At 33.8% G+C, this 15,940-nt stretch overlaps 4 protein-coding genes across 7 annotated transcripts; 2 read left to right on the top strand and 2 right to left on the bottom strand.

Annotated features, from left to right (window-relative positions):
- Positions 1-1,548: 1,548 nt before the first annotated feature.
- LOC145138015 (putative late blight resistance protein homolog R1A-3) lies at positions 1,549-4,391 on the bottom strand. The gene has a single exon (XM_079072158.1). It carries the CDS (start codon positions 4,300-4,302, stop codon positions 1,621-1,623), a length of 2,682 nt encoding a protein of 893 aa, XP_078928284.1. The 5' UTR covers positions 4,303-4,391; the 3' UTR covers positions 1,549-1,620.
- A 501-nt stretch (positions 4,392-4,892) lies between these two features.
- LOC145136075 (uncharacterized) lies at positions 4,893-7,238 on the top strand. Of its 4 annotated transcripts, XM_079070272.1 has the most exons (4): positions 4,893-5,111; positions 5,889-6,289; positions 6,365-6,858; positions 6,952-7,238. In XM_079070272.1, the coding sequence occupies exons 2-4, from the start codon at positions 5,902-5,904 to the stop codon at positions 7,222-7,224; spliced, it is 1,155 nt and encodes a 384-aa protein (XP_078926398.1). In that variant the 5' UTR covers positions 4,893-5,111; positions 5,889-5,901; the 3' UTR covers positions 7,225-7,238. The 4 variants fall into 4 exon arrangements, with proteins under 4 accessions (XP_078926398.1, XP_078926395.1, XP_078926396.1 ...); XM_079070269.1 differs by having other exon boundaries at positions 5,889-6,858; XM_079070270.1 differs by lacking the exon at positions 4,893-5,111 and adding an exon at positions 5,118-5,349 and having other exon boundaries at positions 5,889-6,858.
- Positions 7,239-10,067: 2,829 nt separating this feature from the next.
- On the top strand, positions 10,068-12,542 carry LOC145138833 (Nuclear transport factor 2 (NTF2) family protein). Its single transcript, XM_079072853.1, has 3 exons — positions 10,068-10,236; positions 11,443-11,635; positions 11,779-12,542. Exons 1-3 carry the CDS (start codon positions 10,168-10,170, stop codon positions 12,348-12,350), a joined length of 834 nt encoding a protein of 277 aa, XP_078928979.1. The 5' UTR covers positions 10,068-10,167; the 3' UTR covers positions 12,351-12,542.
- A 1,048-nt stretch (positions 12,543-13,590) lies between these two features.
- LOC145136585 (calmodulin-7-like) lies at positions 13,591-14,942 on the bottom strand. The gene is made up of 2 exons (XM_079070702.1): positions 14,745-14,942; positions 13,591-14,189 (listed from the first exon to the last, which is right to left on the bottom strand). The coding sequence occupies exons 1-2, from the start codon at positions 14,818-14,820 to the stop codon at positions 13,816-13,818; spliced, it is 450 nt and encodes a 149-aa protein (XP_078926828.1). The 5' UTR covers positions 14,821-14,942; the 3' UTR covers positions 13,591-13,815.
- Between the last annotated feature and the right edge of the window lie 998 nt (positions 14,943-15,940).

Genomic DNA, 15,940 nt, shown 5'->3' with positions numbered 1-15,940 from the left:
ATGTTACAAAAAGAAAGTGAAAAAAAAGGTCCATGTGATGGAATCACAAATTAATAGTTTAATAATAAATAGATAAAAATTGTGAATACTTATAATCACAATAGCTTAACAACTTATGATCAAAACTGATTAATAGCTCATCAACTTAATAGCTTATAATCACAAGTTCACAACTTAATAGAAATCAGAAAGATTATAGTGAACTTTTTTTTTCTGAAAACGAAAAAAAAAACATAGAAACATTTAAAAAAACAACAACAACAACAACCTTAAAAGCTGAAGTTTTTGAGCTCAGAACTCGATGAGAGATGGTAAAACAGTGGAGGTCGGAGGGGTCGCCAGAGATCAGCGACTCAGCGGTGAGGGTGAGTTGAGTTTCACAATCGACGATTGGGGGGTGAGAGAGACGATGTAGGCATTCTTTTCTTTGACGGAAGTCAATGTCGAACCCTACTTCTCTATTTAGAACAGCAAATTAAGAAAAAAAAAAGTTGAATCCGGTAAGAAGATAGCAGCTTATATCATGAATAGAAACAAACATGCAAAATCTAAAAAGAAGGGGTTGAAAGAAAAGCAGGGACGAGAAGATTGAAGAATACTTACTGGAGATACTTCGTCGCCGGCGGTGCTTCTTTCACCTGAAATAGTTAAACGATGATGCTTCCTTCGCCTTGGTCGTCGGTCGTCTCCTGATTTTAGTTTAGGCGTATGTTGGAGTGAACAAGGGGAAAGACTTTGGCCTTTTAGGGTTAGTTGTACAAACAAATTTTTGTTTCTACAAAGGCTTAATAAATATCATTTTCATTTATTTATATTTTTTGAAAACAAATTAATTTAAAAACAGAAAACATAAATCTATAGAAATGAACTGTAGTTTCTATAAAATTTTCATGACTTTTACGCGAGGGAAAATTTCCCGCCTATGATATTGCAACAAAATTTTGTTCCTAAAGGCAGGGGTTGGTGAAAAACGATGAAAAATACCTAAAACCCTATTACAACAAATTTTTGTTCCTATAGGATATATCTATAGCAACCATTTATTTTTGTTCCTACAAAGTCGTTGCTGGAAATGCATTTTCTTGTAATGACATGCTGTGTCAAATTCTCAAAAGGGAATTATGCTCAAGATTGTTTCTCAAATTTCCGGGTGTTACATGAATTTCGTGCACCCTTATAGTTTAGCATTTCATTTCGGGCATTTTTTTTGCACAAAAACCACAAGTTTATTTGAATTATGTCAATTATATCCATTTAGCAAGTTAACACCCAACTACATGGATGCCAATGTGGAATGATACATGACAATGTATCATTTTTAGTAAGTTATGTTAGAATGTCTAAACGTTGTTTGATTCCCTTTCAAATGTTTGAAACCCTTCGATCGCCCCTCAAAGCTCGATGATTACAATTACGATCAAACCTTAATCAATTGTTTCCTTGTTTTTATTAGGTGGCTAGCTTTAGTTCCGTAATAAAAGCCAAATCATCAAGTTAATTAACCGGGTATACGGTCTTTATGAGGTAAAATGGTCATGATAGTAGATATTGTAAAATTGTCTATGCAATCGCCTTATTATTGCTATAAGAAAGAGCTGAATACAACCATGATATTAAAAATTATTCATAGTAAGGGTCTCCCTCAAAGAAAACTTCCTGTGGAGCAGTGTCAACGACCTTGACATGGATGTCATAGTTTCCGATTTCACGTTGCTTTTCTTGAATTTCATTAACAGACCTGAGTACCAACGAGTTTGAGTCATCAATCTCAATATGCTCAAGTGTAGAGATGTCTCCTATTTCTAGTGGAATTTGCTTAAGATTTTTGCATGTTCTCATCTCTAGTTTCCTGAGCTGGGGGAAGTTCATGCTAGACGCTTCCCACAATTGGATGTTCAGATTCTCTAATTTCAGGAATTTTAGTTTGCGAAATTGCTCATCACCGGTAACCCACTGACTTCCCTCAAACGAAGAGTCTAGTAACTTGAGAACCTCAAGCTTAGGTAAGAGTCGAATCTTTGACATATAAGTCCAAGGAAGACGTAATCCTTTTAAAGTAAGCTTTTTCAAGGTTTCTGGCAACCTGACTGGATTCACTAGAGGTGATGGATTATCCATGTACTCCACGTCCAATGCTTCAAGATAAGCTAACAAGGCAAAGTTAAGGAATGCATGATCTCTGAATGTCCCAGAAACAGAACATGCAAGTTTCTTTATATTCGGAAAAGATTGCATCAAAGTATGATCTCCAACAACTAATCTTACCCTTGACAGGGTTTGCAAGTTGCATAATACATAAGAACGGGAATCAATAGAGATGGTCCTTTCACTCCATAAATGCCTAAGATCCACCATATTCTCCATATTTAGATCCTTGGAATAAAAAACCTCACCTTTGAGAATGAGAGTTTGAAGGTTCCAGAGATTGCCAACTGAGAATGAGTAGTCGTCATTCGGGCGCCAAACTGCTAGGTACCTTAAATGAATTAGTATGAATATGTCACTGATATCGGCCAACCGAATATTTAGTATATCCAACACCCTAAGTAGCAAAAAGGAAGGAACCCACCTTGTAATTTCAAATCTCATGAATGGGTGAGTGTTAAAAAAACACAAAATTGATCGCATGTGTGTGGTACAATCATCTGAATTATATATCTCACATAAAACTTTATAATCTGCGAATAGACGGTGGTGTTGCTCATTTATGCTGGAAGTAAAATAAGATGAAAGATAGCCATATGAGAGATCTATTTTCTTAATAAAGAACTTCTCTTCAGAAGCTTTTATCAAGCATAGCTCTCTCAAAATATCATGCATACGACATGATTTGATTCCACCATCAGACCTTCTATTGACAACAATCAACAGATTTCTGTCAACAAGATCCATGAGGTAATCCTCAGCTTGTTCCTCCAAGCTTCTTTCAGATGATTCTTTAATAAACCCTTCAGCCATCCATAGGCGGATCAACCTCCATACTTGGATTTCACAGTCTTCCGGAAAGCCGCCAGCATAGAGAAAGCAATTTCTCAAATGTCGAGGTAGATGTTCATAACTAAGAGCTAGTGTATCTAAGCATCCTTTAGGGTCCTCGACAATGTGTGAACTCACACTTTCAGCAACTTTCTCCCACAGATCTTTGCTCTTCTCTCCCTTTTCCAATACACCTGCCATCACAACCAATGCAAGTGGCAATCCTCCACACTTTTTAGCTATATGCTTCCCTGTCTCAATCAAACTTTCAGGGCAATCATATCCCCTAAAAGTCTTCCTATGCAACAGCTCCCAACTTCTCTCTTCGTTTAAACATTGTAGATGATGAGTAAAACCGCCTGTAGGCCTTGCATGCCATGCGACTTCTGTAACGCGAGTGGTTATCAAGATTCTACTACCAATCTTATCATCTGGAAAATATAGTCTCAGATCATCCCATGCTGTGGCCCTCCACATATCATCAATTACGATCAAATATTTCCTACCCTTTAAGCTCTTGTACACCATTTCACAGAGTTTGAGTTCAGTAGTTGCTTCATGAACAGGTTTGCCAATTGATGCCAATAATTCTATCAACAGATCTCGTTTTGCATATGTTTCAGAAACAGTAATCCACCCACGTACGCCAAAATAGTATACAACATACGGATCATTGAATACTTTGGTAGCCAAAGTTGTCTTACCTACTCCGCCCATACCCACAATCGAGATGAAGTCTAGATGCTTGCCGTCTCTGGTAAGTCTGTCCATTATTGACAGTGCATCATCATCGAAGCCCACAATGACTTGTTCATGTTGATGCTCTGTTTCACATGGGTTCACTTTGTGGAACGAAGTTTCAGAAACTTGTGGTCTAATTTCACTTGGAGAGTACTCCACATGGTGCTGGATAGTATTATTATTATGACTCATCTCTTCCCCGATAGATTTTAAGTCTTCCAAAACATCCTTAAGGTGCAGGGGGCAATCAACGACATTAGCATGTATACTAATGAAGAATAACTTTTGCTTGTGGATGGCAGTGGATATGAATGTATCAATAATGTTTTCTGCTTTGTGTGCTACATCCATAAGTCTTCTTTTCCAGTTAATTTCAATATCGTCAACCTCACGGAGTGGATCTTCATCATTGTTGATCATGTTATTGAAACCAGATTCAATAAGGTAGCCAAGTTCCTCATAAAATAGTTGGATTTCTAACATTCTGGCTTGGATCAGTCGGTTGCTTGCAATCAATTTATTACTGCTATCGTAAATTAACCTCTTCAAGTTCCCTAAGAACACATCCAGACCTGTGATTGCCATTTCTCGAGTCTGCTATTGTGATTTGTGAAGAAGATAGGTTTAGACGAGTGGAGACTTGGTTGATTTCCATCAAGTTGTGAGGGTGGTGAATGTCATTGGTTCTGACTTAGGTAGGGACTTGGACTGTAGTTACATTGGAATGATCATATATTTTATATTTGGAATGGCTCTTCTGCCTGTCCTTTTGTCATATGAGTATTTTGTCTAATGGAATGATACTTTCAATAAATTAAGTTTAATAAATATAGAGTTATTATAAGAAAAAAAATGTTTTATTTATAGAACTATATATATTGAACTTCTGTAGAGTTTTATGAATTACAAGAAAAAAAAAAATATTAGAGTTAATTGCATGAGAACTGGAATGAAGTGTTTAAGAAAGGAATTTTTGACTATTAAGTAGTCTTCTAGATTTTTAATGAAAAAATTGTCTTCTCAACTAACAATAAATAGTCTTTAAGGCATATATTCAAATGTCATTTTCTTCGTTTTATCAAAATCGAAAGTTTTAATAGACATTAATAATCAAAGAGGAATTATTAATGGCATTAAAGGCTCCATACCCCATGCCCATATCTGATCCTATCCGAACCGTTGGTCCTCTACCCGCTCGATTCAAAACGAAACGCATCTCTCATCTGTTCTCAACACAGTCAATGTGGAGCTGATTTCGCGGGGTTTTCTTCCACCATCGAATCACACGGCGATTCCACAGTTTTACAACCATCTGCTATGATTTCTACGCCATTCAAAAACAATAAGAAGGACCATCTTATCGCTGAAGCAAACAATCGGTCAACTACTGTAGAGTAAGATCGTTTTCTTCCAACTCCCTTTTGCGTTTTCGGCGATCGATTCCTTTCGTAGTTTATAATTCATGTTATGTACATAGAAGAAAGAAACCTCACCTCCTGACGCGTCGAATCAAAGTAGCTTCCTAGGTTCCCTTTCTAGTTGTTCATTTCTTTGCTTGCTTTATAATGTTCTCTTCCTTTCTGGTCTTCTTTTCTCTGTTTTGTTGGATTTCGTTTCATGATCACTACTCAAGTAAGTGATATTTTCTACATTTTAGTTTATTTAGACCTTCATTCTTTGAATTTGTTATTCCAAAATTTTCATTTCGCCTATCTGTGTTTGATCTTTGATCGGTTTCTACTTTCTAGGTTCTTTTCCCTCCCTCAGGTTGTTATTTCAAAAGAGAAATCACTATTATAAAGTAGTCATTCCAAAATTTATATATGTTTTTGAGATAAAATTACGTAATGCACCAATAGTTGCAGGTAAAACCACTGTAGCATCTGAAATACCAAATTTGAGATAGATTGGAACTATAGTGTTCTCGATAAATGTTTCTTGTTAACTCTTGATTTCAACAGCTCCAAATTTAAGGAATTTTTTAGTTCTTGGTATCTGCAATAGTATTGAACATGAATTCAATTAATTGATTATATTGTTTTTGTAGCATCCCAGGCTATGTGCTATGCTAAGTCTTTTTGATGTCGATAATATGAACACATACATGAAACTTATCAGATTTTTTACATGACACATAAACTGAGACCCTTTCTTGCACTATCTTCCATCAGCCAGCATGATTGAATGAAGACGCAAAAGGGGGAACAGAAAACCTCAAAAGAGGTGAAGAAGAAATTGAAAACTCCATCTTTACAAGAAAACAAGATTAGAGAATCTACAGAATGTTCTAAAATGGGAAACCGGTTACATGTTAGCAAACATCATGAAAGAAAAACAAGTGCCATGGCTTACAAGAACCAGAGGTCAGAAAGTATTGTACATAAAGTCGGCGATCTTGTGAAACACAGTAGCAATCTTCCTAGCTATCTCCAGTGTGGGGGCAAAACTGGATATATCCAAGAAAAGACTTTTGATTTTGGAGTTCTTGACTGGAATCTTCTAGAAAACTGGAAGTCCAACACAAATCGCATTACAAAACCATCAATCTCCATCAATAATCCAGCACAAAAAAGTAAATCATCTAATCTACAAGCTCTTCTACAGCTTACAATGAAGAATGATATTCCTTTCTTCAAACTTATGGCAGATAGCTCCAATAACATTCTAGTTGCCACTGTGAAAAAGTTACCATCTGGGAAAGACGATTCAAGTTTGACTTACACATTCTACTCTGTTCATGAAATCAAGAACAAGATTTTGGGGCATATGAAGATTTCTAGTTCATATCATGCTGAGTTTAGTGGACTAGAAAGAGATTTATTTGTGGAAAGAGAATCAGTATTGTATGATCCTGATTTTGGTCAATCCGAACTTGCTGCCATTGTTGTCAAGAACACAAGTAAAGAAAAGTATGGAGGTTTAGGGAGGTCAAAAAGCACAGTGGTTGTTCTTCCTGGAGATATTCATACCTTGCCAAAAACTGGAAAACCTTCTTCTTTGATTAGCAGATGGAAATCTGGTGGAGCATGTGATTGTGGAGGGTGGGACATTGGTTGTGAGCTAAAAGTTCTTACTAATCAGAGTGAATCAACTGAAATTCTAAATCCATCTACTTCAGATTGTGTTCATCTTTTTTACCAGGTATTTTTTTTCTTTCCTATAATAGCAATGTGCCTTTTTTTTTCCAACTACAATGGAAATATGTTTATAATTTGTAAATGATTATATTTTCAGGGAATGGGGAACAACAAATGTGCTTTTAGTTTGGCTTCACTTGAGAATGGTGTTTACTCAGTGGAATACAATGCATCAATATCTTTGTTGCAAGTATTCTCCATTTGTGTTGCAGTTGTAAGTAGCCAAAATTTAACTCATATTTTCCAAGTTAATCATTTTCAAGATGTATTTGATTTCAGTAAACCCATAATTGCAAGACATCGGAAAGTCAAAAGTCAAACCACTGTACATAATAAAATACCACCTGTCTCACATATTGGGAGGGTATAGTAATCTTTTTATCATGTTTGGGTTCATATGTTATGCTTGAAAATTGGAAGATAGTGGCAAGTGTTAATAGAAATAAGATTCAGTTTTTATAGAACCTGTTGTTTTTAAAGAGACAAATTCATTGAATAGAACCTATACTTGAACTTGAAATCCACAGAGAAAAAAATTTCAACTTTCTCCTTAGAAATTTTCTCATACATTATTCATCAAGTTGCACACATTATTCACCTTTCTCCTTAGTAAAGTTTTCATCAAAATGTATTGTTTAACTTCCACTTCATCAGTTTAAAGTCTGATTGAATAACCATTGGTGAAGTTCTCACACATAAAGGTAAAAAATTTATTCTCAAATTGTGGGTGTTACACAAAATATATAACGCCAAAGTTAGCGTGATGCACATCATTCACACAGAAATGAAAGACATATGTTTGATTCTTCAAATCCAAGTTATTATTGGATTAATATCTCAGGATATTACATATTGTTGAAGACCTCTATCATTTTTTTTTCTGTAATTGGGATTCAAGTGTGTTTCTTACTAGATGTATTGAACTATAAATATTTCTATATTTGGTTGCATGCTTAAATTTGTAAAATTTTATTTTGGTGCTACTTTTTTTGTGTACCAAGTTATAAAATTATGTAAACCATTTCAAGTAATGTAAGTTTCATCCTAGCTGGCATCATTATGTCCACCGATATATTCATCCTAACAAATTATATGAAGCTAAAATTAAATTGCTCTTTCGATTATAAAGTGGTCAATGCATACCACTACATCTGGACAACACATCTATATTAAATTCATAACTAAGAACATCAAATTCATTATTAATATCACTATTTATCCCGTTGACATTATGATGCTCACAAAAACAATTGTATTAAACCATAAACTTATAAATTTGTACAAGCAACCAAGAGTTTTATTGTTAAATTTTATATTAATTCAAAAGTTTCACAGTTAAAGAAAAATTGATATTTAATGGTTAAATATTAAGGAATATTGATTCAACTAAAGAAATGGACTTTGTAAATGCAGTAAAACATATTTTAATTTTTTTTAAAGCATCTGTTTTTCCCATTAAACTCCAATTTCGGTGAAACGTGAAATATTTTTTTAAAAAGTTAATAAAAAGCTTTTTTTTTTCTTATAAAAATCCAGATTTATTGAGCCTCAACTTATCCAACTTATCGCTCTAGTATTATTGAGTTTAACATATTCAATAACCAACTAGACATTACTATATTACTATATGTATTAAAACCAATTGATCTTGAATAGTATACTTTTATTGTTTTAGATTTTGGTGACAAAAGTTTTTTATTTTAGACTTTGGTAACAAAGTATAGTTTTAGGGTTTTAGGTTTTTGACCACAAAAATTTATTATTTAGGACTTTGGCAACAAATAAATTTATGACCGTAAAACCTTTGTATTTTAGATTTTGACCACAAATTTTTTTTATGTTGGAAGATTAGGTCCTTAGACTTTCATACGTTCATACTTTCCACCCCATTACTTTGTCGAATGCCACTTTCTACCTCCCAACTTTATAAAATGTCACTTTTACACTCTTAAATTTCAACACCTATATTTCCCATCCCTTTGCATTTCGTATATTGGCATGTTTTCAAGTTTGACATGTTTGGTCCCTACATAGAAAATGAATTACAAGAATGTTCCATGTAGTTTACAAAATAAGTCCTTATGCACAATGGTATATACAAGAATGGTGCATATGTTCAAAAGAATTATATAAATGCCCCTTCCTAATAACAAATTTACAAAAGTGAGGCTTGGTACTTACATAGAAAATAAATTACGAAAACAGTCCTACTAATTTATAGAAAATGTTTATAAGCCGATTTTTTATTAGAAAAGGTCCACATATTTAAAACTTTCCTATTTTGGTAGGTTTGGTCCATGTTTAGAAAAATAAATTACAAAATTTATCTCTGTAATTTATAGAAAAATGTTTATATCCATATTTTTTCACAGAAAACGATTCACGTGTTTAAAAAAAATACAAAAATTATCTCTGTCTAATACAAAATTTACAGATCACGCACTCTGCAAAACGGATATCATATCAACTAGTTCTACTTAATTTGGTTCCTATGAAACCATGCAATTACTCTTTAATAAAAAAAAGACCATGAATTAGTTATCATAATCCAAATAATAGGTTTGCTAAGAATTCGAAACTTTTAGAAATGAAAACAAATTTAGGGTTGAATCAATCCTACCTAATAAATGAAAATAATTTTGTCACTTGTCAATCTCTCATTAGTTTTTGACACTTGTCATTTTGTGGTATTTTTAAAATAAATATTATCCACTCGTCAATTTTTAATTTGTTTCAAATTTTAAAATTAAAGTCATATATACTTATATATGTAAATTATTAAATATAATATATATGAAATTAAATTGCAATTAATACATTTCTTCCTTTCTAATTTTAACGTTTTACATTAAAAAATATTTACTGAGTTTTTGACACTTGTCATTTTGTGGTATTTTTGAAATAAATATTATCCACTTGTCAATTTCTGATTTGTTTCAAATTTTAAAATTAAAGTCAGATACTTATATATGTAAATTATTAAATATAGTATATATAAAATTAAATTGCAATTAATATATTTCTTCCTTTCTAATTTTAATGTTTTACATTAAAAAATATTTACTGATTACATTTTAATGTTTAATATATATTTTTTAAATTAACCCGTATATTTTCACACCTAGTAAGATATTTAAAAAAAAATGGTTTAAGTAATGAGATTAATATTTAATGAAATACAAAATAATTGTCAATGCTATAAACCCTAGAAATAGCGCAACGGCTTATTTCCTGCTAACCACCAACAAATCCCTTGAAATCCTATCCCTGAGAATCGACAGCAAATCCTTTCAATCGTCTTCTTCCGCGATTGATGGAAGTATCAAATTTCACTACTCTGTCAGGGCGGCCTGGGATTATCCGACCAACCTTTATCAACAATGTAAGCACACACATATCCTATTTTCTCTACAAATCCATTTTCTCCTAAGTTAATGATTTCACTATGAAGTTTCGGTGGCTGTTTATCTTAGTTGTTACTATGGAATTTGCTGGAGTTTCTTGAGATCGTAGCAGCTTCTACTACTGTCTGCAACATCAATTTCTAGTTTTTGATCATGTAGCATCTTGACTTCTAGATTTTTGACTTTAAACATGATGCAAAGCTCGAAGAATAGGAGAAGAGTTTGACTAGTATGATAAAACTTTATACCCTTATTCTTGTAAAGGAACTACGCTTTGATCTGATTTTGGATCTAGTATTTGTCATATAGAAAAATTACCATTTGAAAGGTTTCTAGAGAAGTCAAAGTGTTATGCTTCTTCCTAATTTGTATCACGTATCTTTTTATATATTTATCTGATGATGAGATTAAGATGTAGTACAAATAATATTACTTCAAAAACAACCTTCTTTGAGATACTCATCCATTGTGCTCCTTTATTGCCAGATCTTGAGTCCTCCTATGGGATACCCTTCAAACATAAATGAGACAATACATAATTTTCTGATTTAAACTCATGCCAACTCAACTTGGGTGATCCTTCCTTAAATACATAGTACCTTCTTGACCTTGGAATGTAAATAGATTTAACATGAAAAGTTAAAATCTACCTTCTTTTAGGGAAAAGAGGAAACTGTTTTCTACTTTATTCAAGACCAATAGAAGTTGTGACTTGTGTGACATATGTGAGATTTGTTGTTCTGTTTCAGCACTTACATGATTATAATTTCATAGGGCTAATTGGCTAAATGCAAGAAATAGCAACATAGTTTTATTTATTTGTGTATTATAGCATCCTACTTTCTTTTACTTCTATTACTACATTATACTTTCATTTTTTTATTAGGTATCGTACTTTGGAAAAAACTACTCAATTATAGCATTGCACTTTCTTTTTGTTTTATTAAGACATTATACTTTAGACAATCTTAACCCAATTGTAGCAATGAAATTGATTTGAACATGGATGCTTATGATATAAGAAATTAATCAATAGAAGTACGTTTCTATTTCTTCTAATATCATAATGTGCATGCTGTTAGCCTTTTTGTTATTTGTAGATGTATGTTCGCTGATTTTTAGACACGTATATGATCACCTTTGTTCCATAATATATATCTAATGCTAGTCCTTTTAATTCTTAGGTGAGTTGGTGTAATAACAAGGATTTTAGTAGCATACCCTGTTCTTGTGTAAGTGGTTTTGGGGAAAAAGATAAACTTTCCTTGCAGTCTTCTTGGAAGCAATACAAATTGGTTGCAATCTGGAAACCTAAAAGAGAAATGAAGCTCAAACATTTTTCTGGTTCTCATTTCAATCAGCAAAAGGGAATTCCTAGTAAGCGTTCTTTACTTTTTACCTTCTCTCAGAAAAAGAAAAAGAAAAAAAAAAAAACATTTTGCCTTGTCTTGTATTGTACTGTCATGTCATGTCATGTCCTGTGTTCTGCATCTGTCTAATTTCATACTTGTTCAGTGCAGTACCTTTGAGACACGCATCTCCACATTTCCCAAAACCATGTCAAGTGAAAAGAGAAGATTCGGATAAAACCCTAAGCAGCGAAAGCATCATATACGATGAACAAACCCTAGAACAACAACTCCAAATCGCCATTCGCGATGAAAACTACACCCAAGCCGCCAAAATCCGAGACAACCTTAAACTCCTCCAAGAAGACAGCAAAACCGCTGTCTTAGCCGCCAATTCCCGATTCTATAACTCATTCAGAAACGGTGATTTAGCCGCCATGCAAGAACTATGGTCAAAAAACGAAAACGTGTGTGTGGTGCATCCGGGTGTTAGTGGGATTTCGGGGTATGAACTTGTGATGGGAAGTTGGGAATTTGTGTGGGCAGATTATGAGTTTCCATTATCGATTGATGTGAAGGATGTGCAAGTTTTTGTGAAAGGTGAGATGGGGTATGTTACTTGTGTTGAAATGGTTAGAACAACGGGTAAAAGTTGGGGAAGACAGTTTGCGACTAATGTGTTTGAGAAGATTGACGGGAGGTGGTGTATGTGTGTTCATCATGCTTCTCATGTTGATTTGTGAAGGTTTAGTGAGTGTTGTGAGTGAATTTGAGCATAGTTTAAGTTGAGAATAAGTTGGAAAAATTAATCATCTAAATGATGCTTCATGTGTATTTTTGGTATAAAAAAGGTTATGTAATGTAATGAATGATTTTGTTAAATTTTGTGGTTTATATCTTAGACTATAATAATGCATGTGTAAAATGATTGCAAATGGTTTTGTAACTTTTTGGTTTTGAAATTTGTTTGGATGGTTGATTACAACTTAGAAGTGACATTTGTTGAAGTTAAAGCTTTTGTATGGAATGATCGATTTAATTATTTGGAATGATCGATTTAATTATTTAACATAACTTTTTTGAAAACTTTCATTGATATGGATTATTTGTATATGGTGGGATCATGGACTGTAACTTCACCACTAAGTAGTTCTCATCATCATCAAGATGGGCTATGTTATCTTCAATTAATCATCAAGATGTTCATCTATTTCATCCAAAAACTCATATTGATTTTCACAAAGGGTTATAGGAAATAAGTTCGTTACACATTTAAAGGTTGCAACTATGACCATTTCCCTTTCGTAATGCATGGGCATATTTTTAAAAGCACCTCATGATCGAACTCCAATTCATAATTAGGATCATCATTATTTAATTTCCCCCCCTTCTCCCTTACCTTGATTCTTGATGCCATCTCCTGCTTCGATGTCAAGACCCTAACGTGCTTATGGTTTGAGAGAGTTTATATTTCGTTTAAACTTTCCCCTTATTGTCCGAATGTAAGAGCAAGTTTATCTTTTGAAATTTGTATTCTAACATATACACACACAGATATATACTTTTGTCAAATAAAATGGTATTTATATGCGGAAAGTTTAGCTTTTGACTTTTGGATTCTAACATATACACACATATACTTTTGTCAAATAAAGTGGTATTTATATGCTTTCAAATGACAGCCCATATCAAAAACCGAAATTCCTCAAGTATAAAATCTATTGGGTCGATGACTACGTCTAATTTATGATTTTGCAAATTGTTCTGCGCCAGAGAATAAATTTTCACAAACTGATGTACTTTCGCATAATTCATTTTACAAAAAAAATGGTCATATTTTATGATAGTATGACTAAAAAAGAGTCATTTTATGAATAATACCAATCAGAAAATGTTAACAAATCCACCGATTCCTAGAAACGAAACAACAGACTGAAAGTTTTGGCCTGAAAAATCTTTAAGAAATAGCCAACGAACAAGAGGGGAAGTGAAAAGGAGATGTGAATATAATTGTCAACAATACATACATCATAATTAAACATCATGGCCTCCAGTAGAATAAACATTATCATCATCATCAATATTCAATCATCATCATCATATCATCATCGTCATCATCCTCTTGAGGTTTTAACGTTTTTTTCAAACCCTTTTTGCCCTTAAAAACAATACTAATTTTAAGAAAAGAGATATAGGGTTATAGGGTTATTACTTGGCCATCATAACCTTAACGAACTCCTCGTAGTTGATTTGGCCATCACCATCAACATCAGCTTCCCTGATCATCTCATCGACTTCTTCATCAGTAAGCTTTTCCCCAAGATTCGTCATCACATGACGCAGCTCCGCAGCAGAAATGAAGCCGTTCTGATCCTTGTCAAAAACTCTGAACGCCTCCTTCAGTTCTTCCTCGGAATCTGTGTCCTTCATCTTCCTCGCCATCAGATTTAGAAACTCCGGGAAATCAATTGTTCCGTTTCCGTCAGCATCAACTTCGTTTATCATGTCCTGGAGTTCAGCCTCCGTCGGATTCTGCCCTAGGGATCTCATCACAGTTCCGAGCTCCTTTGTGGTGATGCAACCTATATATTCATGCCAGTTTTCAAATCAATTTTCGAGTTCGTCTAAATAATTGAAGGATTTTTGTTTTTATTATTCTATTCCAGAACAAAATCATTGAATATATGCAACCGATTATACAAGAAAACACGGAATTCCCTGTTCGGGATGTACGGACAAGGCATTTGCCCCATTAAGAAATGATATATAATCATCAGAATATCAGATCAACTATTAATTAAAAGAATCTAGATAGGCTAACGATGATTACTCAATTCAATCTCGATATGTATTGCTCAGTTATCTTTTTGTTTTTCTTTCTAATTTTGTCAATACATCGACGATTCAAATCACAACCTATCCAGAAAAAGCAATTTCGAATTGTTTAAGAAATTCAAAAGGCAAATCGTGATCTAAATCAGATGAACACAAACTCTCTCTCTCTCTCAAAAAAAAAAAAAAAAAAAATGAAATCTATATAAAGCTTATCAGAAACTATCAATAGGATTCTATGGAGAAACACCATTAAGAACACAAATCAATAACAAAACAGTCACACAAGGGAAGACGTAACATACCGTCGCCATCCTTGTCAAATAGGCTGAAGGCTTCCTTGAACTCAGAGATCTGATCATCGGTGAGCTGCTCCGCCATTTGTTGGTTGTTTGGGAGGTGGAGAAGTGGGAAGTAGAGAGAGAAAAATCAAAAATGGGGGAATGAAATGGAAAAAAGAATGGAGTTTGGCTTTAGCGTTATATACCAGCAAATGGGATATTAGTGGTGTTCCTTGATTTCCTTTGGCTTTTGCATCCGGACGTGATCGGTTTATCAAATTCGTTACATCCGCCTTCATCGCCCTGCCCTCGTCTCCCATCTCTTTTTACAAAACAACTAACAATTCATTTGATTATTAAATTTTAAATAATTGATACATAGATATTCACAAAAAACATATCAAATCTTATTGCGGAATATAGGAAAATGATTAAATTTTTAGGATTTGCAATTTGCTAAGTTACCATTTCCAAAATGTTATGTTGTGGGACTAAAAATATATTTGACTGGAAGTAGAGATGAACAAATATCATTTTCAATTTACTTTTAATGGTTCGGTTTTTCTAAACATGAAAAAAAAATATGAGTTTTTTTTAAAGACCGGTTTCGGTCCAATTTTTCTTTTCCTTTTCGTTCATGTTCAAGTCAGTAGTAAGTGTTAGGGCCTGTTTGATACGCAGCTGATTGGGTCCGGTCAGCACTTTTGGCTGACTCGGTCCAGTCAGCCTGTTTGATAAAGGGGCTAATCCTTTCAGACCCAGTCCCTTGTTCTGATTCGGTCCTAGGTAATTGGCTGATTCGGTCCATGGTAAAAAGGAAGCTGACCGGAACATTTCCTCACTTTACCCCTGATTCTTTTTACGCTACATCGTGAGGACGTGAACAACAATCCCACCGTTTCTCTATCTCCTGCTTCTGCTTCTGTCTTCATCGAGTTTGCAACTCCCTTCTGCCATCGTCGACGCCTTCTTCATCATGAATCTTATTTGTCGGGGACTTCTTCAATCGCTGGTAAGCTCTGACGTTTTTAATCTTCTTCTTTAATCAGTTCATGAAATCGGTTTCACTAAATCGTTTTTGAAATCTATATACATAGTGTGATAGGTAAGCATCTCCATCAATAGCAGGTTTTCATAATTTTTATGTGTGAAATTCTGATGAATATATGTCTGAATTTAGGATCGATTTTTGCTCCTTTTTGTTGTTTGGTTTTTGCTGT

This window comes from Lactuca virosa, chromosome 9, assembly GCF_052849685.1.
Source record: "Lactuca virosa cultivar CGN04683 chromosome 9, Lactuca_virosa_CGN04683_v6, whole genome shotgun sequence".
Taxonomy (NCBI): domain Eukaryota; kingdom Viridiplantae; phylum Streptophyta; class Magnoliopsida; order Asterales; family Asteraceae; genus Lactuca; species Lactuca virosa.
The sequence above is the reverse complement of the archived record's forward strand: the minus strand, read 5'-3'. Positions and strand labels throughout refer to the sequence as shown.

What these genes read in the sequence shown, in the direction of transcription:
- LOC145136585 (XM_079070702.1), bottom strand. Translation starts at nt 14,820, where the DNA reads ATGGCGGAGCAGCTCACCGATGATCAGATCTCTGAGTTCAAGGAAGCC. An exon ending in ATTTGACAAGGATGGCGACG is followed by an intron (nt 14,190 to 14,744) that starts GTATGTTACGTC and finishes ATGAATATATAG; the next exon opens with GTTGCATCACCACAAAGGAG.
- LOC145138015 (XM_079072158.1), bottom strand. Translation starts at nt 4,302, where the DNA reads ATGGCAATCACAGGTCTGGATGTGTTCTTAGGGAACTTGAAGAGGTTA.
- LOC145136075 (XM_079070269.1), top strand. Translation starts at nt 5,902, where the DNA reads ATGAAGACGCAAAAGGGGGAACAGAAAACCTCAAAAGAGGTGAAGAAG. An exon ending in GTGTTCATCTTTTTTACCAG is followed by an intron (nt 6,859 to 6,951) that starts GTATTTTTTTTC and finishes TTATATTTTCAG; the next exon opens with GGAATGGGGAACAACAAATG.
- LOC145138833 (XM_079072853.1), top strand. Translation starts at nt 10,168, where the DNA reads ATGGAAGTATCAAATTTCACTACTCTGTCAGGGCGGCCTGGGATTATC. An exon ending in GACCAACCTTTATCAACAAT is followed by an intron (nt 10,237 to 11,442) that starts GTAAGCACACAC and finishes TTTAATTCTTAG; the next exon opens with GTGAGTTGGTGTAATAACAA. An exon ending in TCAGCAAAAGGGAATTCCTA is followed by an intron (nt 11,636 to 11,778) that starts GTAAGCGTTCTT and finishes TGTTCAGTGCAG; the next exon opens with TACCTTTGAGACACGCATCT.